Source organism: Neofelis nebulosa, chromosome 14 (assembly GCF_028018385.1).
Source record: "Neofelis nebulosa isolate mNeoNeb1 chromosome 14, mNeoNeb1.pri, whole genome shotgun sequence".
Taxonomy (NCBI): Eukaryota; Metazoa; Chordata; class Mammalia; order Carnivora; family Felidae; genus Neofelis; species Neofelis nebulosa.
Genome location: NC_080795.1, coordinates 83,063,338 through 83,088,660, shown reverse-complemented (window position 1 = coordinate 83,088,660; position 25,323 = coordinate 83,063,338). Strand labels below are relative to the sequence as shown.

The 25,323-nt window shown below is 52.8% G+C and overlaps 1 protein-coding gene across 4 annotated transcripts; it reads right to left on the bottom strand.

Annotated features, from left to right (window-relative positions):
- Positions 1-1,315: 1,315 nt before the first annotated feature.
- On the bottom strand, positions 1,316-25,273 carry HSF1 (heat shock transcription factor 1). 4 transcript variants are annotated; one of them, XM_058699438.1, is made up of 14 exons: positions 25,013-25,273; positions 6,713-6,824; positions 6,243-6,379; positions 5,782-5,906; positions 4,524-4,599; positions 4,389-4,450; positions 4,155-4,251; positions 3,925-4,061; positions 3,564-3,839; positions 3,090-3,170; positions 2,143-2,248; positions 2,006-2,071; positions 1,845-1,914; positions 1,316-1,763 (listed from the first exon to the last, which is right to left on the bottom strand). In XM_058699438.1, exons 1-14 carry the CDS (start codon positions 25,127-25,129, stop codon positions 1,558-1,560), a joined length of 1,668 nt encoding a protein of 555 aa, XP_058555421.1. In that variant the 5' UTR covers positions 25,130-25,273; the 3' UTR covers positions 1,316-1,557. The 4 variants fall into 4 exon arrangements, with proteins under 4 accessions (XP_058555421.1, XP_058555422.1, XP_058555423.1 ...); XM_058699439.1 differs by having other exon boundaries at positions 6,713-6,821; positions 25,013-25,272; XM_058699440.1 differs by lacking the exon at positions 3,090-3,170 and having other exon boundaries at positions 25,013-25,271.
- Between the last annotated feature and the right edge of the window lie 50 nt (positions 25,274-25,323).

Here is a 25,323-nt window from a genome sequence, read left to right as displayed (position 1 = left end):
TTGGTGGTCAGGCAGATTCCTCCTCCCGGCACACAGCTCATCACAGGTGGCAACTCCCATTTGCCTAACAAGGCCTAGCAGAGGTGACACTCCCTGACCTTGTCACCGCCCTTGTTAACCTTGCGTGCGAGCTTGTGGGGGGTGGTGGTTACCTCAGGGCTCCGTGGTCCCTGTGATAGGGCCTCAGAAGAGGCTGACCAAGGACTTCCCGGCAGCAGACCTTGGCTCGGGGTTGTGGCTGGAGACGGGTGTGTAAGAGGGTCAAGAGTCAGGACCAACCAGGGGGCTGGCAGAGTTGCATGTCGAGTGCAGTTCTCAGACAAGGCCATGGAGCTCACAGAGGCTGAGTCAACGGACCCTTGGGGAGCTGCTGCGGCCCCTAGGGTGGCCACGTGCTGGGGTGCCCACCGGGGACAGATGCAGAGGCTCAGGGACTCTTGCCTCTTGGAGGAGGCAGGTGGCCTGGCCCAAGCCTTGACCTGGGTCTCCCTCATGAGCACACGCATCCGTGGAGATGCTTCAACACCAGCTCTCTGCACCTCCTGGGTGCCGTTGGCCTGAGGCCTGCCCCTTCTCTGTACTGGAAACCCCAAGGCCCTGTCGGGTCAGATGTGCCCTGACTCACAGATGTGGCCTGATAAGACAGGGGTCTTCAGGAGGTGTCTGGGCGGCCGCCTCAGGACCTGTGCTGCCCCTGCCCCACCCAGCACCTGTTCAACTCCACATCCTCCTTCCCTTTGGCTATAGCGGAGTTGCCACGGTGGGGATGGGGGATGGGGAAGGCTCCCTTGGGGGCGGGGAGGGGCTCCTTTTTGGATCCCAGGGTGGAGGCAGTGTCTCCCTGGCCCCTGCTGAGGACGGTGAGCAGGGAGTGAACTCCTGGGGGCACAGATCATCAGGCAGGCTGCTCCGGCCTGTCACCTCCCCACCCCTCGGCACCCAACCCTTCCCCCCAAGCCAGCCCAGTGCCTTGAGAATGCATGGAAAACGGGGTGCCTCTGCCGAGAAGATGTGCACAGCCTGCCTGTCTGTCCACGCCTCACCTGGTCCCATGTGGGGAGGCCTTGGGCAGGGCATTCCTGTGGGTCTGTCCCACCACCCCCTCCTTCATCCTTTAATAAAGAATCCTGAGCACGCATGGGTCCTGTGGAGTCAGGCGCACACGGCTACGCCCTGGACATCTACCTTCTCCCCGAGAGGAGACCATCACGGCCCAGACTTCCAGCCCCCTTCTCAGAACCCCCGCCCTGGGGCCTCCCCCGCCCCACCCCCCGGGGGCGGGTGGCAGGAGGAAACAGACGCAGGAGCCACCATGTAGAGCCTGTCGTTTATAGGTCTCTGCCGGTCTCGTCCGTCTGTCTGTCCATGTATGTGTTTCTCTCTACTGAAGGGGCAAGGGGAACTCTCATGTAAAAATCCAAAATACAATCCTGCCTGGGAACGGCCACAGCGAGGGGCAGTCCAAGCGTGGCTGTAAGGCCTCGAGCTGCCACGGCACACAGGGCTGGGGCCCTCGCTGCTGAGCAGGCTCCACGCCCAGCCTTCGCCCTGGGGCCTCTAGGAGACAGTGGGGTCCTTGGCTTTGGGGGGTTCAGAGCCCGTCAGCAGGGAGATGGTGGGGTCATCTGCGTAGTCGTCCCCCTCCGAGAAGTAGGAACCCTCCCCCAGCTCGAAGAGCACGGGCAGGTCGCTGCTTCCCATATCCACGGAGCCCGGGTCCACCAAGAACAGGGGTTGCGCCGTGTAGTGCACCAGCTGCTTCCCTGAGGGTGGGGGCTGGGTCAGGGCACTGGCGGGTGGGGACACTGGGCTGGGGCAGGGCAGGGGCTCAGGGCTTGGCTCACCTGAGTCAGGGCTGCTGTTCTCTGCCTCAAGGGGCCTGGGGGGCTCCTGGGGAGAGAGGAGCTCCTGGATCTGCCAGGGCAGGAGGGGGCAGAGTGAAGGTTCCTGCTCCCTGCCCGCCCCCCCCCCCCCCCCCCCCCCCCCCCCCCCCCAGCCTACGCACGCTGGCCAGGCTGCTGTCAAGGTCGGGCAGGCTCATGTCGGGCACTGTCACTGAGGGGCTGAACAGCTGCAGGGAAGGGAGGGCGGTCAGGCTGCGCCCGTGAGCTGTGAGCAGGGTGGGGGTAGGGAGGCACTCACGTCCAGCAGGGCGCTAGTGTCCACACTGAAGCCGTGGCTTGTCAGCATGGTCTGCAGGTTGTCCAGATTGGAGTCCATGGCGTCCAAGTGGTCACTGAGCTCGGTCCTAGCCAGAATGAGGAGGGCAGGTAAAGTGGAGCCCTAGGCACCCCCAGCCAGGTGCCCTCCTGCTGGTGATCACACCCACCAGACAGAGAGGGGCTGTCCTCAGCTATACCCCCACCCCACTTGGGCTCACGGGAAGCCCTCCGAGGCGGGGCCCCATCGCACACCTGGTGTGGGCCTGGGGGGAATGTGTGTGGGAAAGGGCCAGGGTGCTTGGTCACTGGGGCAAGAGCAGCTCAGGCTGTGCCAGCCGGTCCTGTCGCTGTGAGGCCCAGTAAGGCCTCTGGCAGCACTAAATGGCTGAGCCAAAATGACAGGGGGGCTCAGGATGGGCTGGGGGCGGTTTTCAGGCTCGGCAAGGTCTTATCTCTACGTTGGAAGACAGCAGGGATGGGGAGAGGGAGCTGCGGGCAGGGTATGGAGGGCTGGTCTCTGGTGCATGCCGGGAAAGAGACCTGGGTCTGGAGGCTGTGGCCGAGAAGGCCCTGGGCCACCTGGTGGACCTGTGCCATTGGACAGGTGGCCAGGCTGGCTCTGGGAGGTGTCCACAGGGCCCTGCCCCAACCTGAGAGGAAGCCAGTCAGCACGGCAGCCAGGAGCCTGGCTGCACCAGTGGCAGTGCCAGGCGGGGAGGCCCATCTCTGTCGGTCAGTGAGCTGGGGCACTGGCTTGGGCCCCAGAGCCTGGGGTGGGGGGGCTGCTCCCTGCTGCACAGGGCCCGGGACGCCCGTTCACCAGGCAGGGCCAAGTGCTCATGGCCAGGCCAGGGTCTGGTCCGAAGCTGGGGAGGGGCCTGAGCTCTGGCGGAGCCCTCCTCCCTCCCCAGTGGGGACGGCGCTAACCCTGGCTGGACTCGGCCATGCAGAGAGGAGGGGCAGGGGAAGAGGCGGGCGACCCCAGACATCTGTGGAGCGCGAGCCAAACTGCAAGATACAAAGACAAGAGCCCCCCGATTGCAGGTGGGGGCCAGGTGGACTCCGTGCCCCCCGCCCTTGCTTGCCTGGCCTCTGGGGCAAGCCCTCTGCTGGGCAGGACAGATGCAGTGGCCTGTCGCAGGAAGGGGTGACAGCAGCGGCCAGAGCGGCTCAGAAAGCAGGTGCGACAGACCTGCAAGGCTGCACACCCTTGGCTCCTGAGGCCCTGGGGATGTGGGACAACGGGCTCTGAGCTCAGGGCCAGGTCTGCTGGCTCACCCCCCGGCGCCCCTGCGCCCACAGCCTGACGACCGCCCCACACCAGCCCTCCAGGACAGCGCTAGCTAGAGGCCCAGACGTGCTTCCTGAGGCTGTGGCGGAGGCGGGTGGGGCGGCACTCACTTGTCCAGGCAGGCTACGCTGAGGCACTTCTCAGGGGCCGAGGCAGGTGGGGGCGAGGGTGAGGGGCGACGGCCCCCCGCATCCGTGAGGGGTGTGGCCGGGGCGGCAGGGGCAGGCTCGCTTTCCCGCAGGATGGAGTCAATGAGGGCGGTCGGGGACAGGGGTATCTCCACAACAGAGGATGGGTGTCCAGGACTGGCCTCCTCCACCCGGGGGCTCCGAGGAGGACTCGGGGGCTCCTCCTTGACGCGTACCAGGGGGCTGCTGGACACTGGCCTGCACGTCGGGGGACACACACGTCAGCAGCTGCCGCCTCTGTGGGCCCACCCTTCTCCTGACGGTTGGGTGACGTGGCCCCCACCTCTCATCTACGCTTCCGCCTGGGGAGGCCAAAGGGCTGCCGGGGGCCAGCTCGGTGATGTCGGAGATGATGGGTCCGGAGTTGGTGACGGTGTCTGGGGAGTAGAGGCTGGAGCTGCTGTAGGCCGGGGAGGGAGCCTGCCATCAAAGGGAGGTGACCTGTGTGGCAGGCGCTGCAGCACGTGCCTGCCCCGCCCAGGCCAGTCCTGCCGCGCCCCGCCCGGCGCTCACCGAGTAGGGGCCCGAGCCATGGATGTGCTCCAGGGAGTATTGGCGGCCGTACTTGGGCATGGAATGTGCCGCACTGCTGTCGTTCAGCATCAGGGGGCTGCGGGGGGGGGGGGGAGCCGGTAAGGGTTGGGCTTAGGTGCCTCCCCGAGACCTCAGGGCCACCCGGGCCTCAGCCAGGGGGAGACAGGGTGGCCCTGGTCCCCGTGCTGGGGATGGGGACCCCCTATGCCTCACATCTTTCTCTTCACCCCCAGGATCCGGTTGGACTGCACCAGTGAGATGAGGAACTGGATGAGCTGCGGGCAGAAGGGCACAGTTAGCCTGGCCCTGCGAGGGGCCCGCCAGGCTCCCCCCAGGCCCGCTGCACACCTTGTTGACGACTTTCTGCTGCTGGGCGTGCTTCTGCCGCAGGCTGGCCACTTCCCGCCACAGGGCCTCGTTCTCGCTGTAACACAGTGGGCGTGGTCAGCAGTGCTGGGGGCCCTCCACAGACCCCCCCCCCCCCCCCCCGCCGTCCCGCCCTTGGCAGGCATGGGGTCTGGGGTGCGGCGGTAACAGGGCTGGGGGCAGACTGCCAGGGAGGACACGCAGGGGTGTGTCAGTTGTGGGGGCGGGGGCAGAGCACAGGACTGGGTGTGTTGGGTGGACCCCAGGGTCCTGGCTGAGACCCCTTGGACACCCTTGAGTGTTGGTCCCCCCCCCCCCCGGCCCCGTCCCTCTGAGCCATCTCTGCCCCACCTGAACCTGAGGAGAGGAGGGAAGGCCAGGGGTACAGAGAAGCATATGGCAGCTGTCCTATGCCCGTCCTATGTCACTAGGTCTGGGTGAGCAGGGCTGTGAGCAGCCTGGCCCTTCTGATGGGCCCCCAAGTGTCTTACTGACATGGAATTGCCCCTCTTGGCCTCGACCTGCAAGGCACCCATGTCCCGGGAGGCCAAGTTCACCTGGCCCCACACCCAGATGTCCTATAGCCAGAGGCTTCTGCCAGCCCCAAATGTGGAGAGTGAGCCCAGGAGCCTCTTCCAGGACTTGGGGGTCATGAGGACCTGCCTGCCCCCTGAGAGGCTTTCGGGCCACACCAAGCTGAGGACAGCCACCCTAGGCTGTGGTTCCTGAGGTCCCCGGGGCCCCCAAGTGCATAGAAGGCGGCCCAGGCCAGCCCTGTTAGGGGTCCTGGTTGAGGAGGGGAGCACAGGGCCGGTTACTGGTGGCCAAACGTGCCCCAGCGGCAGTGGGGGCCAGTGGGAGCATTGGTGCTGTGGGGGCGGTGAAGACCAGCCACCCCGGCCTGTGGAGTGCACACTCGGGACGCAGTGTGAGGAGCCGAAAGGGGAGGCAGGTGCCAGGAGCCCAGCTCTGCCCGTTGGGGCGGGAACTGGGTTAGACCCTGTCTCTCAGGGCGCCCGCACAAGTCCAAATGTAATTCTGTGCTTGGGAGAAGCCTAGAGCGTCCCTGTCTCAGACTGTAGGAGGCAGGGCTGGTGGGAAGGGGCCCCAGGAGGGGGTGGCCAGTTCCCAGGCCTGCACCTCTCCTGTCTGCTCTTTCCTCAGCCTGCCTCCCACGGGTCCCCTTGTCCTGCCACGTCCCCTGCCAGGCGCCCCCCTGCACGTGCCGTGTGGAACCTACTGCTTCATGGCCAGGAGTTTGGAGTCCATGCTCTCCTGCTTCCCCTTCATGAGCTGGACGTCAGTCAGCAACTTGGTGACACTGTCTTGGCGGATCTTTATGTCCTCATTCTTCAGGGTGGATACCTGGGACCCCGGTGGGGGTGGGGGGGGGGACGGGGAAACAGTTACTGAGATGCCCACTCCCCCCGGGGGGAAGAGGGGAGGGCCTGGGATGCCGCAGAAGGGCCAAGGGGCTGGCAGTCTGGAGAGGGGCCTTCAATGGGGGGAACGGCCAAGGGGAGTCCCAGATGGACAAGCAGGGAGGAGAGGGCCCATCAGGAGGAGGGCTCAGGGCAGCCAGGCCAGCAGCTGACTGCCCCTAGCAGTCGTAGGTCCAGCAGGACAGCAAGTAGCCGCTGCTCCCTCTCATAGTCTGGAGGAAGGTCGGAGGAGGCAGAGACAGGGAGGCGGACTACTCACGCTGGTCACTTTCCTCTTGATGTTCTCAAGGAGCTGCTCCTGGCCACGCAGGAAGCACGGGTGCTGGAACTCAGTGTCGTCCCTCTCTGGCTTGACCAGGCCACCCTGCTCAATGTGGACCACCTTCCGGAAGCCGTCTGCACATGACGGGGTGGAGCAGCTCTGCCTCAGGGCCGGGCACCGCCCCACCGAGGGACAAAGGGAGGGGTCCGGGAGGAGGAGGGCCATGCCTGGCACGGCTCTGGTCACACCACTGCCTGCGGCAGCTGGGTGGTCTTGGTCTAAGGGAGACCCCATACCCCAGACGACAAGCCCTCACCAGCGTGTGTGCCTGTGTCTGGCTGGGACTTCAGAGACTATTCCCTGAGACTCTGCTCCCCTGGGAAGAGGCGCCCTGGCCGCAGGCCCCCCAGATGCGCCAGGCTCTGCATCATGCCCCGCCCCACACGCCCAGATAGCAGGGTACTCACACATGTTGAGCTGCCGCACGAAGCTGGCCATATTGTTGTGCTTGAAGTACTTGGGCAGCACCTCCTTGGCAAACTGGCCCTGGTCGAACACGTGGAAGCTGTTCCCGCTCTGCTGGGAGGCAGGCGGCAGAGTCACACGCAGCCCACGAGGCACAAGTCCCCAGATGTGCCCGGTCCCTCCGCTCCTGCGTGTGCCCTGCTGGAGGCCCGGGACTGGGTGACGGAAGCCACACGGCCAGAGAGATGACGGGACCTCATCGCAGCCAGGAAGCCCTGCCCCGGGGCTCCAGAAGTTGCCTGAAACATGCGGCACCTCACGCCCAGTCTTTAGGGGACCTCGTTTTTGCTTTAATCAGATTTCCCCCAGGAACAACCAAGACCCCAAGGTGAGGCAGCCAAGAAAATGGGAGGAAAACACACAGTTGTATTCAGAAACGCAACCTCGTTCTTCTTTTGGCATCTGAGGCGGGAAAAAGAGGTTGTGAAACAGTCACTGCGTTACTCATCTTCTATCCCCTCATTTTTTAAAAACACACATTTAAAAAATTTTTATTTATTTTTGAGAGAGAGAGAAAAAAGGGGGTGAGTGGGGGAGGGGGAGAGAGAGAATCCCAAGCAGGCTCCGCACTGTCAGCGCAGGGCCTGACACGGGCCTCGAACGCACGAACCTGAGCCGAAACCATGAGTCAGATGCTCAATCGGCTGAGGCACCAGTCACCCCCATCTTCTTTCTGACCTCAATCCGGAAGCTACCAGGAAGGTTGGCAAGGCCAGCCTCTGCTGGAAGGGCCTTGGGGTGTGGGGCAGGGTCCTGGAGCAGGGCCAGAGAGTGGTGAGAGAAGGAGGGGGTGGGGGGTGACAGGACATGCTACCCTTGAGTCCGCCAGGGACCCTGGGCACGGCTTCCCCCATCGAAGAAGGGGCTAAAGGTAAGGAGAGAGAGAAGCCAGAGGAACCCTGGTGGTAGGCAAAAGCTAGAGCCTTGTGTGTCCACACACGTGCGTGCACGTGAAAATGAACCCAGATATAAGCATGTGAAGGGGTGGAGAAGGTGGAGAAAGGGCCTCTGAAAAGTCTTCTCCTCCAAAGAAGCAGTAAGAAAACCGGCCAAAACGTTACAGTACGCTTTTTCAGAACTCTGAAAATCAACAGCAACGTGGGAAGCCTTTATTCAAGAAAAATGATTCTCCTGCAGTAAGATCAGTGAGCTTTGTGGTATTTTGACTTGCCCTGTTCCCGCTTCCCCTCCTGTAGCCCCATTCCCAGAGAATTACTCTCGGTCCAGTCACACAGCTCCCTGGGAGCTTCCACTTGTAAAGCTGTCTTTGCTTGATTTGACCCAAAGCTCTCCCAGTACAAAAAGCCTTTTCCTTAGGGATGTTTGTTGATGACATCAAAAGAGGATTTCAAAACTTTGTGGTTGCTTCAGGCAGAGGATAACAGGGCAAAAAACAGGCTAGCTAGAAAACCTCGAAAGGAAGAGCTAGGGAATGAGACCTCGAGAGGGGTTTTGAAAAGCTCCAAAACATTCCTGGGCATCCGGAAGTCACATGCATGTGTAGGGCTGTGTGGACAATCAGGGAAGACCTGACGTGGCCCCAGGCGCGCACCTCTGGCTGACTCGGAGGCTCTGCACAAGCAGGAAGCAGAGGACAAAGCAGAGGCGTCACCTACCTGGGCTGTGTGCCGAATGCAATAAATCCCCCAACACCTACACGGGATCCCCCGGCAGAGAACAGGACATTTATTGGTTCCAGGAGGCAAGGGAAAATTTCTGTGCCCTTGACTAGCTCACTACTAAGCTAGCCAAGCAGACTTCAGTGGTCACGAACAACAAAGACCATAAGTCATCCAGAATTCATTCAGAAAAGTCACTAAAGAAACGAATACCAGCAACTACGAGAAATAGCAACAGCAACAAATCTGGGGAGGAGGGAGAATCTGATATTCAGAACCTAACACATACCACATTATATTAATTCAAAGTCCAGTTTCCAATGAAAAAGTATGAAACCTGCAAAGAAACGAGACATGGCCTATACACTAGGGAAAAAAAGCAATCAATTGAAACCATCCCTAATGAAACTTGGAAGTTGGATTTACTAGACAAGGACTTTAAGTCAACAATTTCAAATCTGTTCAAAGAATGAAATGAAACGGCAGCTAAAGAAATAAAGGAAAGCATGAGAACATCTCGCGGAATGACGAATACCAATAAAGATAAAAATGAACCAAATCTGAATTAAAAAATATAATTGCACCAACTTATGCCCAATGGAAGTCCCAGGAGAGAAAAGGACAGAAATAGCTGAAGGAATAATGGCCCAAAATTTCCTAAGTTTGATAAAAAACATCCAGGAAGCTAAACAAACTCCATTAAAAAAAAAAAAAAAAAAGATTAAAACTGATTTCTCATCAGAATCCACGGAGGCCACAAGGCAATAGGATTACATTTAAAGGGGCCAAAAGGAGGGGCACCTGGGGGGGGGGGCTCTGTCAGTTACATGTCTAACTCTTGGTTTCAGCTCGGATCATCACCTCATGGTTCATGGGATCAAGCCCTGCGTCGGGCCCCATGCTGGCAGTGCAGAGCCTGCTTGGGAGTCTTTCTTTCTCTGCCCCTGCCCCGCTCTTGCTCTCTCTCTCAAAATAAATAAACTTAAAAAAAAAAAAGTAAAGGGGCTGAAAGGAAAAAAAATGGTCAACCAAGAATTGTATATCCAGCAAAGCCTCGCTTTGAAAAGTAAGGAGCAGGGGTGCCTGGGTGGCTCAGTCGTTAAGCATCTGACTCAGAGCTCCAGGCTCAGAGCCTGCTTTGGATTCTGTCTCCTCTTTCTGCCCCTGCCCCGCTCATGCTGTGTGTGTGTGTGTGGGGGGGGGGGGGGGGTGTCTGAAAAATAAACAAACATAAAAAAAGTTTAAAAAAAAGGAAAGGAAGGAGCAATTCCCATTTCTGGGATTCAAGTGTGAGATCTACTGAACCACTCCCAAGTGAAACAAAGCTTTTTTTCTTCTTTTTTTAAAATTTTTAATGTTTTTAAATTTATTTTTGAGACAGAGAGAGAGAGAGAGAGAGAGAGAGAGAGAGAGAGAATGAGTGGGCAAGGGGCAGAGAGAGAAAGAGACACAGAATCTGAAGTAGGCTCCAGGGTCTGAGCTGTCAGCACAGAGCCCGACGCGGGGCTCGAACTCACAAACTGTGAGATCATGACCTGAGCTGAAGTCGGATGCTTAACCAACTGGGCCCCCCAGGCACCCCTATTTTTTTCTTTTTAAAAGTTTACTTGTTTTTGAGACAGTGTGCTTGTGCAAGTGGTGGAGGGGCAGAGAGAGGGAGACAGAGAACCCCAAGCACGCCCTGCACTGCCAGCACAGAGCCTGACACGGGGCTCAATCCCATGAACTGTGAGATTTCCTCGGGAGGGAGGCAGTCAGAAGGAAAGAGAGCTCTGAAGGGGCTCCCCAAGGGAACTCACTTTATTTGAAACAAAACGTAAGGAAGTTCAAGCGTAAGGCTGCTCTTGAAAACAACGGCACCTCTTGGTTCAGAGTAACCAGCTCAACCAGGCCCCAGCCTGTTCTACAGGAGACAGGCAGCTCACAGCCCTCCCAGAGTCAGAACAAACCTCAAAGACAGGCCTTCAACACTACCACTGGTTGAATTTAATTGGGTTAGACTGCTCAACAATTTGTGCCCTGGGGCACCGTCAAAAAACACCACCACAATCAGGCAGTAATTAGAGCCTAAAGTCTGGGTGTAATACCCTGGGAGGCAGTAGAGTTAACACTGAGGTCAAAGAGAATACAGACTTCACTAAAATAACCCAGCTAAGTCACAAAACAAACCAGCACAAAACAAAAACAAGCGTGGGGGGGGAGGTGGGTGGTGGGTGGGGTGGTCATCCAGAAGTACCACATTACCTAAAATATACTTTTTCAACAAAATTATGAGACACAAAAAGAAGCAGCAAAGTGTGACCTGTGCACAAGGGAAAGGAGAAAAAGCCAACAGAAACGGAGCGTGAGAGGGACTAGGTGTAAAGTTTCCTCAAGACTTCGAAGCAAACATCACCTATATGTTTAAGGATGAGGTGACAGTGCCTTGCCAAAGAGAGAATCGCAACAAAGAGACAGGACTTATAAAGCAGAGTCAGATGAAAATTCCAGAGTCCAACAGTACAATAACCAAAATGAGGAATTTTCTAGAAAGACTCAACAGCAGATGTGAACTGGCAGAACAAAGACATCAACAAATTTGAAAATGGATTGATAGAGATGATGAAAGCAGAAGGACAGAGAGAAAACAGAGTAAAGAGAAATGAAAGGAGTCTCAAAAAAACAAAACAGAACAAAACCCAAAACCTTTAACTGCCTCAGCGTATGTGTAAATGGAGTACATTTCGTTACAGGAAAGAAGGACCAGAACAAATACTAAAAGAAATAAGGCCTGAAAACTTCCCAAATTTGCTTCAAAAAATCAGTAGACATGGTATGCCATTCCTGAGGTCAACTCTGCTTTGTTTCGTAAGTGTTTTTATAGGGGCGCCTGGGTGGCTCAGTCAGTTGAGCGTCCAGCTTCAGCTCAGGTCGTGATCTCACGGTCTGTGGGTTCGAGCCCCGCATTGGGCTCTGTGCTGACAGCTCAGTCTGGAGCCTGCTTCGGATCCTGTGTCTCCCTCTCTCTCTGTCCCTCCCCCACTCTCACTTTGTCTCACTCTCTCAAAAATAAACAAATGTAAAAACAAAAATAAGTGTTTTTATAACCCTACAGTTTTGGTATACAGATCCCTGCATGTTTTACTATGCTTGTATTTAAGTTCTCATCTTTTAAAAAAATTTAAAAATGCTTATTTTTGAGGGGAGGCAGTGTGAGAGGCAGAGAGACGGAGGCAGACACAGAATCTGAAGCAGGCTCCAGGCTCCAAGCTGTCAGCACACAGCCTGACATGGGGCTTGAACTCACGAGCCATGAGATCATGACCAGAGCCAAAATCATCTGCTTAACCGACTGAGCCACCCAGGCTCCCCAGTAGTCTTTTGGAGCAACTGTAAATGATATTAAAAAACAAAACACATCAATTTCCTGTTGTTCGTTAGAAATGCAATTGATTTTTGTATGTTGACCTTGTATCTAGTGACCCTGCAAAACTCAATTCTTTAGTTTTAGGAGTATTTTTATAGATTTCTTGAGATTTTTCTGTGTGGACAATCATGCCATCTATAAATAAGGTCGGTTTTATTTCTTGCTCGCCAATATATAGTCTTTTAACTTCTTTTTCTTGTCTTCAATTACTAGATAGGACTTCCAGTACAATGTTAATTAGAACTGGTGAAAATAGAATTGTACCTTGCTCTATCTTAGGGGAAAAGCATTCGGTCTCTCCTAACATTAAGTATGATGTTAGGTGTAGATCCTTTTTTTGTTATCGGGCTGAGTATGTTCCCCACTATTCTCAGTTTCCTGAGTTTTTTGTTTTTCGGCTTTTTTTTATAAATGAACATCAAATTTGTCAAATGTTTTTTCTGCAAATAATATGATTATGTGGCTTTTCTTCTTTTTTTTTTTTTTAATTTTTTTTTTAACGTTTATTTATTTTTGAGACAGAGAGAGACAGAGCATGAACGGGGGAGGGTCAGAGAGAGGGAGACACAGAATCTGAAACAGGCTCCAGGCTCTGAGCTGTCAGCACAGAGCCCGACGCGGGGCTCGAACTCACGGACCGCGAGATCGTGACCTGAGCCGAAGTCGGCCGCTTAACTGACTGAGCCACCCAGGCGCCCCTGTGGCTTTTCTTCTTTACGTTGTTAACACAGTGGATTACACTGACTTAATTTTAAAATCCTGGGCCACCCTTCCATTTCTGGAATAAGTTCCTTGTGTTGTGACATCACTCTTTTTATATATTGCTAGATTTGCTTACATTTTACAGAAAACGTTATGAAAAATGCTGGTTCTTAATTTTCTTAGACTATTTTTGTCTAAGTTTTAAAAAATTTTATTTTTAAATAACTTCTATACCAAACATGGGGTTCAAACTCATAACCCTGATATCAAAAGTCACGTGATCTTCCAACTGAGCCAGCAGGTACCCCTGTGTGTGTTTTAAGGTTTATGTATTTTTGAGACAGAGAGAGACAGAGTATGAGCAGGGAAGGGGCAGAGAGAGAGGGAGACACAGAATCCTTAGCAGGCACCAGGCTCTGAGCTGTCGTCAGAGCCGGCCGGGGGTGGGGGTGGGGTGGCTCCAACACACAAACTGTGAGATCATGACCTGAGCCAAAGTTGTGGGGCTTGAATCCACAAACCATGAAATCATGACCTGAGCTGAAGTCCGTTGCTTAACCAAATGAGCCACCCAGGTGCCCCTGTGTTTGATACCAAGGTAATGCTTGCCTCACAAAATGAGCTGCAAAGTGTTCCCTCCTCTGGTTTTTCTGGAGAAAGTTGTGTATAATTGGTGTTATTTCTTCTTCAAATGTTTAAATTTGGCAGTAAAATCATTTGGGCCTGGACTTTTCTTTTTAGGAGGTTTATGACTAGGAATTCAACTTCTTTAATAGAGTTAGGACCATTAAGGTTATCCATTTCACCTTGGGCAAGTTTGACACTTTACGGTTTTAAGGGAATTGGTCCATTCTTATCCCGTTGCCAAATGCACATGCATACAGCTGCTCAAAGCACTTCCTTATTACCCTCATACCGTCAGAGGGGTCTGCCGTGACACATATGCTCTTTGTTCCTGATATTGGCAATTCAGGTCTTGTCTCTCTGTCAGTCATGCTACAAGTTACCAATTTTTATCTTTTCAGAGGATCAGTTTTTGAATTAATTTATTTTACTGTTTTACCATTTTCGGTTTCAGTGACTTCTTCTGTTGTCGTTATCATTTCCTTCCTTATGCTTGCTTTGGGTTTACTTTGCTTTTTTTCCTACTTTCTTAAGGTGGAAGCTTAGAAGCCATTCTTATTTTTTTTTTTTTTTTTTTTTAAATTTTTTTTTCAACGTTTTTTATTTATTTTTGGGACAGAGAGAGACAGAGCATGAACGGGGGAGGGGCAGAGAGAGAGGGAGACACAGAATCGGAAACAGGCTCCAGGCTCCGAGCCATCAGCCCAGAGCCTGACGTGGGGCTCGAACTCATGGACCACGAGATCGTGACCTGGCTGAAGTCGGACGCTTAACCGACTGCGCCACCCAGGCGCCCCAGCCATTCTTATTTTCTAATGGGATCACTTAATTGTATAACTTGCCTCTGAGCACTGCGTTAGGTGCTCTCACATTTTCAGGGAGCAGGCATTTGGTGGACTGCTGGGGGACATCCGTGGGACAGGAGATGGAGTCCCCCTCGGATGGAAGATGGAAGAAAAGACTGCTCCTTCTGGGGCTGCACACTCTCTCTCAGTCTTGATGGAGGCGCTCCCAGGCTGCATCTGTCATCCATGCGCATGATGTAGACCGTGTCTTGTCTCGTCCCCAGGACAAAGTGTTTGCTGAGTTACACTCTTGCTGACTAGGGATCTCTACATAACTGGCCACCAGGGACACCCCCCCACCCCACATTTCTCAAATGGGAAGATACAATTACATCAAGTTTATAATTTAAAATGCATAGCTTGATCCACTTTTGACATACAATTGTTTACCACCACATGCGAGAACAGAAGACATTTCCATCACCCCCGAAATTATCCTTATGTCCCTCTGTGGTCAACCCCCACCCCAGGCAACCACTGACCTCATCTTTGCTCCCCTGGATTTGCCTTTGCCAGAATATCACATAAATGAAATCACAGAGCATGCAGCCTTTTGTGTTTGGTACCCTGCACTTAGCACAACAGAATGCTTTCAAGGTTCGGCCACAGAGTCTTGGGGAAAGCTGTTCACTCCTCTTCAGTGCTGAGTGGAGCTCCCTGCGGGGGGCGCCGCCGCTTGTCCGGCCACTCCCCAGCAGGTTGACCTGTGGGTCGTGTCCTATTTTTGGCTCTTGTGAATAAAAGTGCTATCAACATTTGCATTCAGGTCTTTTTTTTTTTAATGTTTGTTTATTTTTGAGAGAGAGAGAGAGAGAGAGAGAGAGAGAGAGACAGAGTGCAAACAGGGGAGGGGCAGAGAGTAAGGGGGACATGGAATCTGGAGCAGGCTCCAGGCTTCGACTTATTAGCACAGAGCTGGACGTGGGGCTCGAACTCACCAACCAGGAGATTATGACATGACCTAAGCTGAAGTTGGACGCTTAACTAACTGAGTCATTCAGGTTTTTTCCTTCTAGAAGTCTTCTAGTCTTAGCTTTTACGTTTCAGTCTGATTCATTTCAGTCAGTGTTTGTACACGGTGTGAGGCACATGGCGAGCTCACATCTGTGTTTACGGGCCCCCAATTATTCCAGCACCACGTGTGGAAAAGACTATTCCTATATAATTGCAATGGCACCTTTGTCAAAAATCAATGAACTTTAATTTAAATGGGTGGGTCTCTTTCTGGATTCTCTAGTCTGTTCTGTTTATATGTTTACAGGTATGCCAATTTCACTCAGTGCCGATTATTACAGCTTTATCGTAAATTGTGAAATCAATTTGTGTGAGCATTCCAATTGTTCTCCTTTAAAAAAATGTCTAAAGGGGTGCCCGGGTGGTTCAGTTGGTTAAGTGGCCAACTTTGGCTCGGGTCATTATCTCTCACCGCTCGAGGGTTCGAGCCCCACATTGGTCTTTGTGCTGACAATGCAGAGCCTGCTTGGGATTCCCTCTCCCTGTCTCTCCCTGTCCCTCCCCGACTTTTGTTTGTTCTCTCCCCCCCCCCCCCAAAGTGAATAAATAAACTGAAAAAAAACTGTCTGGCTATTCTCTGTTGAGAATGTTTGGCTTTGCTTTTTCATATAAACTCTAGTAGGGATCACTTTACCAACATTTACAAAAATGTCTGCCGAGATTTTACTGGGATTGTGTGAAATCTGTTTTCATCCTACCAACACCGGGTCTTCTGTTTATGACCATGGCATTTCTCTCCATTTACTTAGATCCTCTTTAATTTTTCTCAGCAGTGTTCTATAGCTTTCCGTGCACAAATTTTATACATGGTTTACAAGGTCCACACCTGTGGTAACTGGTCTACAGGCAGCCCTCAATGATCCCTGCCTCTGGGGGCTCACACCTTGTGCTGCCTTCTCCTGTGCTGTGGCTGGGTTGTTCCTGGTGACCACCAGCACTTAACAGGTGACATGTATTCAAGAACACATTACAAAGGCCACACTGGATCCCTTGCTCTGGGAGCAGCAGGCTGACAGGCCGAGGGAGCAGGCTGAGGGGCTCCTGTGGTGAGGAATGGAAGCCACCTGCCACCACGCACTTGAGCGAACTTAGAAGTGGGTCTCTCTTTGCAGCTGAGCCTCGAAGTGCCTGCAGTCTCGTGAGAGACCTCGCGTCAGAATCAGCTCGTGACTCTCAGAAACTGTGAGACGTTTGCTGTTTAAAGCAGTTAGGTTTGGAGACAACTGGTTACACAGCAAGAGATAATACGGCCGGTAAGTATTTTGTGTTTTTTTAATGCTGTTGTTAAATATTTCCATTTTCAAGGGTTCATTGTTAGTATACAGAAATAGAATTGGTTTTTTTACATTAACCTTGAATCCTGTGACCTCACCAAACTCACTTACTAGTTCTAATCACTTTGGTATTTTCTTTTTTTTGTAGATTTCTTGGGACTTTCTAAGTAAATTACAATGTTTTCTATAAACAGAGCCAGTTCTATGTCCTACCTTCCAATTTTTCGGTCTTTTATTTACTTATATCTGCCAGACTACCCGACCAGGGTGTCACACACATCGTTGAAGAGGAGTGGCAGAAGCACCTGCTTTTTCAGGGTTAAGTACAATGCCAGCTGTAGGTTTTCATAGCCGCTTCCTATTAGGCTGTGGAAATGCCCTTCCCAGTTTGCTGAGCTTTTACCACAAAGTGAGTGTTGAGTTTGTCCAACGTTTCCCCTGCCACCATTAAGGCGTCGTGCGGGTTTTCTTCTCTTTGTCCGCCGATGGGGTGAGTTACAGTGGGTTCTGAATGCCGACCAGACTCCATCCACAGAGCTCCCTTCTGGCCTCGCATCTCACAGGTGCTGAGTCAGTGTTGTTCTGGTCTGGGTCCCTCTCTGTGCAATTCTCTTTCTTTTTCTGGCTGCTTTTACGATTTTTTCTTCATCGGTTTTCAGTAATTTGTTAGTGATATGCCCTGGGTTTTTTTGTTCGTTTGTTTTTTGTGTGTGCTTATCCTCCTTAGGAATTCTTGTAAGTGTTGGATCTGTGGGTTCACAGTTTTCCAAAGATTTGGACAACTATGTCTAAGCGTTCCCTCTCCCGTTACTCTGGAACTCCACTTGTGTGTCAGGCTAGGCGATATCATCCCCGTGAGGCTCTGCTTCTGCTCACTATTTCCGGTCTTGTTTTTCCCTGTACATCACCATGGACAGCATCGATGGTTACTCTCGTTCAGTGATCTTTTCTTCTGCAGAATCTAATCCGCTATTAATCCCCAGTAGTGACGTATAAAAAAAAAAGCTTTGAATTTTAGAATAACTTTATTTTTTTATTTTTGTTTTTTTAAGAGTAACTTGAGATTTACAGAAAAGTTGGGAAGACAGTACAGAGCTCTCACATAGCCCTCACGCCGTTAACAGTGTTAACACTGTTGTCACAAGGAAAGAATCAATATGCAGGTTTCCCCTGCTGCCCGGAAGTACGGCGTTCCTATGCCAACGTTCACAAAGCCAAGAATTACTGTTAATGGACGTGGAAAAATTTAGAGTATTCCCAGACCCAAAAAATCACCTCTCTTCAGCTTTTCTGATACCTAAGAACACATCTTGCAGACAGATGCACAAACGAAGCAGAGATGAATCACAAATGCTCACGGACACAGAGCACCAGCTCTAGCAGCTTGACGCGAGATCTGAACGCAGTTCCTGAGCAAGGAGCTTGGCGCGGCCACCCCTGCTGTTCGGAGCGCACGCTGCCTCTGTAACAGCTCGCCGCAAAATCGATGCTGGATGCTATTTTTGCTTTTGCCTTTTTTTGTAAAAATGAAACTCCTCTTCGGATTTCTTTCAGTCAGTGAAAACAGATAGTAATGTAGGTCTTTTGTTATAAAAGTGAAATAGCGTAAAATGAACTCTCTCTCAAAAAAAAAGTGGGATACCTGCACTTTATTATTTACTAAATAAAGTCTCTATCTTATTCAGATCTCCTTAGCTTTTACCTACTATCCTTCTGTCCCAGAACTTCACCTAAGAGATTACACCACACTTTGTTGTTACGTCTCCTTACGTTCCTCTTGGCTATGACAGTCTCTTTGACTTTTCTGGTTTCTCATGACCTTGACAGTTTTGAGGAGTCCCGGTCCAGTATTTTGTAGAATTTCCCTCAATTTGGATTTGTCCTGTGTCTTTTCCTCACAGTTATGAGGTTAGTTGGGGTTACAGAAGGTTCTGGAGAGGAAGACCATAGAGGTTAAGTGCCTTTGTCATCACACCACGGCTGGACACTTACATGAGGCCATGTCTGTCGGGGGTCTCCACTGTAGTTACCCCCCACCCTTTCCCACTCGGTGCTTCTTGGAAGTCACTATGTGTAGGCCACAGGTACAGGTGGGGAGGTATGTGTCACCTCCCTGGAGGGAGTGTCTACACAAATAATGTGGAATTCTGCACGATAGACTTTTCCATTGCCATTTTATTTGCTCCTTTCTCTCTCTCTCTCTGTCTCTGTCTCTGTCTCTCTCTCTCTCTCTCTCTCTGTCTCTCTCTCTCTTCCACTGTCTTCATGGTTTTGGTTTGCTTCTTTGAGCACTCAATATTTTTACAATTGCTTTAAGGTCTTTGTTGGCTAGTTCCCATCACCCCTGGGAACACAGCTATGACTCCCCTTCTTTGTCACAGGATGCACTTTCACGCCCATTGGCTCATCTGTTAGTTCTGACTGGGCCCTGGACATGGGGGTCTTTACGTTGCATCTGGGTTTTGTGGTATTCCTCCTGAGAGTGTTTCGTGTGGATCAGCCTGATCCTTTCAAGGCTTGTCTTTAAACTCGATTACATTGCATTTGGGGCAGCCTTTCTTAATTCAGTCCCACCTCCAACTTGTAGGTCTTCTGGTCCTTGTTGAACGCTCCACGTGTTCAACATGGTTCCTCTGCTCTGGCTGTGAGAATTCAGGTAACTCATGGCCCTGTCTGAGCTCTCCTCAGTGACTGTTCCTTCCCTAGAAGGTTCTCAGGCTGGCTTCATAGGTCTCCTCCTGTGGATGGGTGAACCAGAACTCTGCTGAAGACCTGAAGGGGCTCATGTGCAGACTCCTGGAGCTCTTTCTTAGTCCAGCTCCCTTCTCTGGTACCACACCTTGCAAATTCTAGATGCCTCAGTTTCTCCAAAGTCTGGGCTGTTAAGTTTCCCCTTTCTGTGCTGGAGTTTGAAAACTGCCTCTAGGTAGAAAGACTGGAACCTGTGTGGCTCACCTGTCCTTGTTTTCCAATCCTGAACACTGTTCAAGGGTTAAGCCCACATTGAACGTGTCCTATAAGCCCTACCTGAAGGGCCATCAGGAGTTTCAGATGTCTCCTGGTGAATCCATCACAGAACCCGATGTTCTCTCTCCCTGCCTCGTGGTTCAAGGCCCCGCCTTCTCTGCTGCCTCCAGGGAATCCTGGAGGTGATCTTAGCTTTTCCTAAAAAGGCCTCTGATTAGAAATATGGAAGGAACAGGGAGAAGTGAGTGCCCATCTGCTTGCTGGTAACCAATGCCCTCACCCTGAAATGCATTTTTTTAAAAAAAAGTAAACTCTGGGGGCTCCTGGATAGCCAGTCGGTTGAGCATCTGACTCTTGGTTTTGACTCAGTTCATGATCCCATGGTCGTGGGATTGAGCCCCATGTTGGGCTCCACACTGAGTGTGGAGCCTGCTTAGGATTCTTTCTCCCCCTCTGCCCCTCTCCTCAGCATTCATGTGCTCTTGATAAATAAATAAATAAATAAATAAATAAATAAATAAATAAATAAATAAATAACAACCCACAAAACTCTACACCCAGCACGGGGCTTGAATTCACAACCTCAAGATCCAACAGTCGCATGCTCCATGCACTGAGCAGGTCGGGTGCCCCAAGATGCACTTCTTGGTAACTGCCAAGTCTGACTAAATTTGGAGCCTCTGGTCTTATTTTTGATGGCCCTGGGAACAACCTAAAATGAATCCAAAATTCTGCAGGGATGTATGTTTTTACAGAGAGGGTCTCTGTCTTTGAGTATTTTCTCCAAGGGCTCCACGACCCCAAAGGGTTAACAACCACTGTATTCCACGAGGGAATACCACTGCATTTTTCAAGTATCTGCCCCAGGACACCTTAGTCCCCGGTTTTTGTTCCTCAAAAGTCAATCCAAAGACCAGTCTGCACGATGTGCTCCGTTCTGAATGTGGCTGGCCGACTACTCTCTGGGTTCCAGGAACACGGGCATTAGAGGCAGTGAGAGTATGGCTGGAGCCAACGTGGCCACAGAAGCAGAGAAATCCGGGTGTAGAGTGAGGTGTCAGGGGGCGTGAGGCTGGTCCAGAAAGGGAGAGCCACTGAGGACCCCTCCTCTACCCTGGCTGTGTCCTTATCTGAGTGTGAGACCATCTGCACCATCACGTCCTTTTCTGGTTTCTGCTCAAGTTCACTTTATTAGTTCCTGCAACACAGGCACCAATACATCCCTCCTAATCCTTGGCCCTCTGGCCACTGGCCCCCAGACTCACACCTCCAGACCACCGAGCACGCGCAGGTTAGTGACTCTGCTCACTCTGACAGCTTTCAGGGTCAAGAAAGGAAGAGTCGGTGGTGCTGGCTGCTGTGCTACCAGGACTGGGAAGCATTTGAGGGCAGCTTTCCTCGTGTCACAGCCTCCTTCCAGAGCTGGAGAGAATCCCGCAGCCAGAGCTGGAAGCCCCGGGGTGTATGGAGCGTGAGGACCCTGTCTCAGTCCCTGGTGATACACAACGGGAGCTCTTTGCACCTCCCAGAGTGGGTCCTGCAGGTTCCACTGCCCCCTCCCTGGTCCTTTAATAAAGAGTTCTGAGCACACACGGGTCCTGAGGAGTCAGGCACACACGGCTACGCCCTGGACATCTACCTTCTCCTCAAGGAGACCGTCAACGGCCCAGACTTCCAGCCCCCTTCTGAGAACCCCCGCCCTGGGCCCCTCCCCCCTCCCCGCCCCCCGGGGGGGGGGCAGGAGGAAACAGACGCAGGAGGCCACCATGTAGAGCCTGTCGTTTATAGGTCTCTGCCAGTCTCGTCCGTCTGTCTGTCCATGTATGTGTTTATGTCTACAGAAGAAGCAAGGGGAACTCTCACGTAAAAATCCAAAATACAATTCTGCCTGTGAACGCCTGCAGCACAGGGCAGTCCAAGCGTAGCTAGGGTCTAACTAAGAAAGCAGGTGAGGGTGGGGCCGGCGTCTTGAAGTGTGGAGCGCCGGGGAAGGCAGTCAGAGAGCAACAGCTGGCCATCACCGGGAAGACGGTGGCCTTCAGGTCCAGTTTAACCAATCCCCAGCTTTCTTTGCTAAGTTTCCTAATGTCTTTGAGACTCAGTTTTCTTCTCTACGAAATAGCCATTTGTCACCTTCTTGCATGGCTGTGGATGGAGAACAGATACAAAAAGGCTCAGTTTAGCCTCACGCTGCAGGCAAGGTCTGGACAAGCACACCTGTGCTGCTTTTGGCAGCTGGTCCTGCGGCCGTCTGGGTTCAGGGAGGCCCTGGGAGCCTCTGGGCCCTGCCATGTGCCTCCCAGCCTGCCACTGGGGAGCACTAACCCGGGGTGCTCCTTCAGCATTTTGGCTCAACCGACAGATCCCCAAGGGCAAGATCCAGAGGGCCTGCCCGGTCCTGCCGGCTGTCTGAGAACGAGCTCGGCAGGCCTCACCTGGCTCTCAATGCCAGGAGAGGAGGAGTGTTCCTGCCGGTCATGGGAGCTCTGGAAATGTTCCATGGCCAGCTCTGAGTGTACGGGTTGCAGACCAGTTCAAGTAGTCTCACAGGGAGCTGATGACCTAACTACAGGAAGTGCTGTGCCTAGGACTCTCCACCCAGAGACCCAGCCCCTCCAGAGTGAGCCTCCGACCGCTGGCACTTCAAGGGCCATCTGGGACAGGCCCTGGCCTTGGCGACCTCCAGTTCCTAGGCCTCCACCTCCACACAATCCTATTAGGTTCATTCCTGCTCCCAAAGAAAAGAGAATTGCACAGAGCAGACCGGTACCAGGGTGGGGCCAGAGAGGCGCCAAAGGCCAAAATTTAAGGAGCCCCGCCCCCCCCCCCCCCCCCACCAGGGCCTCCTCCACGTGGCCCTAAGAAAAAGCGCCTCCTTAAACTGTGCCGTCAAGCACCTCCCAGCCTCACCCAGGCCTGATCCCTAGGCCAGACAGGCCCAATTCACAGAGAGTCCCAGTGGGTGTGGGTGGTAAGGGGAACAGCACAGGCTGCAGGTCAGAAGCGCTGGGGCACACCCACAGGCTACACTCATGCTCACCGAGTTCCGTCCCTACAGCAGCAGGAGCTGCAGGGTCTTGTGGGACCTCTAAGGACCCGCTGAGATGCCGTGCCCAGGGTGTCTTTAACTGTATGAGGATCTGAGAGTGAGTAAGCCAACACGACTGTCTGGGGGCAGTGACCTGTTGGTCTGTCCTTCAGGCTGGGCACAAGAAGCCCAACGCTCTGGGAATGCAAGCTGGTGCAGCCACTCTGGAAAACAGTACGGAGGTTCCTCAAAAAACTAAAAATAGAACTACCCTACGACCCAGCAATTGCACTACTAGGCATTTATCCACGGGATACAGGTGTGCTGTTTCGAAGGGACACATGCACCCCCATGTTTACAGCAGCACTATCACCAATAGCCAAAGTATGGAAAGAGCCCAAATGTCCATCGATGGATAAACGGATAAAGACGTGGTATATATACACGATGGAGTATTACTCGGCAATCAAAAAGAATGACATCTTGCCATTTGCAACTATGTGGATGGAACTGGAAGTTATTATGCTAAGTGAAATTAGTCAGAGCAAGGTAAATATCATATGACTTCACTCATGAAGAGTTTAAGAGACAAAACAGATGAACGTAAGGTAAGGGAAACAAAAATAACATAAAAACAGGAAGGAGGACAAAACAGAAGACTCATAAATATGGTGAACAAACTGAGGGTTACTGGAGGGGTTATGGGAGGGGGGATGGGCTAAATGGGTAAGGGGCATTAAGGAACCTAACCCCTGAAATCACTGTTGCACTATATGCTAACTAATTTGGATCTAAATTAAAAAAAATAGTAATAATAAAAAAGCCCAATGCTCTTCGGACGTGGCCCCACTGGCCAGGGTTTCTGGGGATGAACCCCTTCCCCCACCTTATTCACCTTTGAGAGTCAAGCACCAATCCTCTGACTGCCCCTTGTCCCTTAGGTCAAACGTGGTGAGTCTCTCTTGGTAGAACTGAGAGAAAACTTCCAACACAAAGGAAAAAACACCGAAAGCAAAGACATCAGAGCTTTCCAAGGCCTCTGAGAGCCAGACTCCGGGCCATAAGTCTGCAGAAGGCCCTGTGTGAACTTTTTTGACAGAGGACACAGGTATAGGACCATCTCCTGTCTCTGAGCCAGGCAGCTCAACAGCCCCCTGCACAGCCTGGAAAAGGGCTTCCTTCCACTGCTGAGCTACTGTTGTGATTTCTCTATTCACTGCTGGTGCCAGCCCTTACCACTATGTCCTGCTTGACCTGCATACAAACCAGGAAGGATCAAATACTTGTGCTCCAGCTGGTTCCCCATCCCCCTGCCTGGGGTTCATGCGTGGTGCAGCCACTCTAAGTGAAGGCTGTCACAGGCCTGACCATTCCTGTTCAAAGGCCTTGCCCAGAACACAGGCTGTGGGTCCTGGAGAGTATGCTGGTGACACTTCACCCACTCGCCTCACAGTCTCTAAGCAGAAAAAGAGAGCAGATTAAGGGGCACCCTAGCAGGTGGGGTGGATCACCCTCGTAGGATTAGGCTTGGAATATTCCAGAGCATTTCTGATGCCCCTCCCTGGTCTGGGTTAAGAGTGTGTCCTGGGAGTTAGGGGAAGGAAAAAGAGGAAGAAGGAAGATAAAAGAAGACAGAAACATGAGACCACTCCCTTGGGTCAGAAAAATGCAAGGTCTGGAAAGAGTGGATGGTACTACCACGCAGCCTTTGGGAAAGCATGCTGCCCCTCTTCGGGACTCCAGTCTGTCCTCAGAGTAAACACGCAGTGCACTGAGAAATGGAGAGTGGCCACACAGGCATGTCACTGAAGCCAACACAAAGTGTCTCCCAAAAGAATGCTGCATGATATCTAGTCTCTTTATTCGCAGTCTTCAGGCAGCAGACTTGAGCAAACAGACCGCCCAAGAGAGAACTTGGCCTCCAGCTAGGGGCTAGCTTCAAGCTAAACATTTCTTCATTCCTAATTGCCTAAGAGCATGAAGGAGAGAAGTACTTCAAGTCTGAGAAACCCAGCGTTTTGGCCCTCAGGAGGTCAAAGCGTATTTGGGGGCGCCCATAGGCTCTGCATGACCAGAGTGGCCTTTCTTCAGGTCACCCATTTGCCAGCCTGGGGTATGGCTCTGGCCTTCCCCAGACACGACATCACAGCTCGGATGGGAACAGCAGATTCTGAGCTTCAACTCCATACACACTCTCTGATTTACCTCTGCAAAACCGGAGTCGTCCGGTCTTGCAGGGTCAAACCATGTAAACAAGCCTGCTGCCAGGCAACTGGAGACAAGGACTTGAATAAACTCGTCCAGTGAAGAATCAAAACCAAAGCTACTCTAGGAAAGCCCAACTCTACTATCTCTGGACATGGGTTCAAGATCAATCTGAACTTTATGACGTTTTACTTTCTGTTTTCGCTCCCTTTCCTTTCGCACTAGAGCAACGCCCTCCAATTCACGCGCCACGTCCTAATTTTCTCCAAATAGCTGCCGACCACACCACCCTGGAAACTCATTTGAGAAGATTCAGAGGATCACCTAGGCTGACTGTTCGCCAGCGAGATTGGGTACTGTTCTAAGGACAGACACACTTCCGCGATTGTTCAACACTTAGCGAAAGACCAAAGAAGAGGCCCTTCCTCCCCAGCCCAGGGACACTTGGCGCGGCAGGGGCCGACAAGGAGCGGGCCCCTCACGTTTTCCTCCGAACCCTGACCCTGAGCTCCCGCCCCCACATCCCACCCCTCACGGGGACTCGCCCCACCCCCTCACCGGGCTCCAGCAGATAAGCGCGTCGGTGTCTGGGTCGCTCACGAGGGTCCACAGCTTGGTCAGGAAGGCCGGGACGTTGCTGGGCCCCGCCGCGCCGGGGCCCACGGGCAGGTCCATACCGTGCAAGGCGGGGAGAGGCGGTGGTGACGACCGCGAAATGGGGCCGAGGGCCAGGCTAGCGCCGCCGCCGCGCCTGCCGCCGGGGCAGCGCCACCGCCGCCGTCCGCTGCGCACACACGGCCCCGCGGCCTAGCATGGCCGCCGCCATCTTGCGACGGGCGCGTTCCCGCCGGCGCCGCCCGCTCGCGTCA

Bases quoted from the DNA above. Each gene is read 5' to 3' on its own strand.
- HSF1 (XM_058699438.1), bottom strand. From the start codon at position 25,129: ATGGACCTGCCCGTGGGCCCCGGCGCGGCGGGGCCCAGCAACGTCCCG. The intron at 4,252-4,388 runs GTGAGGCATAGG...CCCCCCCCGCAG, and splicing joins CTGGGGGTGAAGAGAAAGAT to CCCCCTGATGCTGAACGACA. The intron at 1,764-1,844 runs GTGAGCCAAGCC...CCCCACCCTCAG, and splicing joins GAACAGCAGCCCTGACTCAG to GGAAGCAGCTGGTGCACTAC.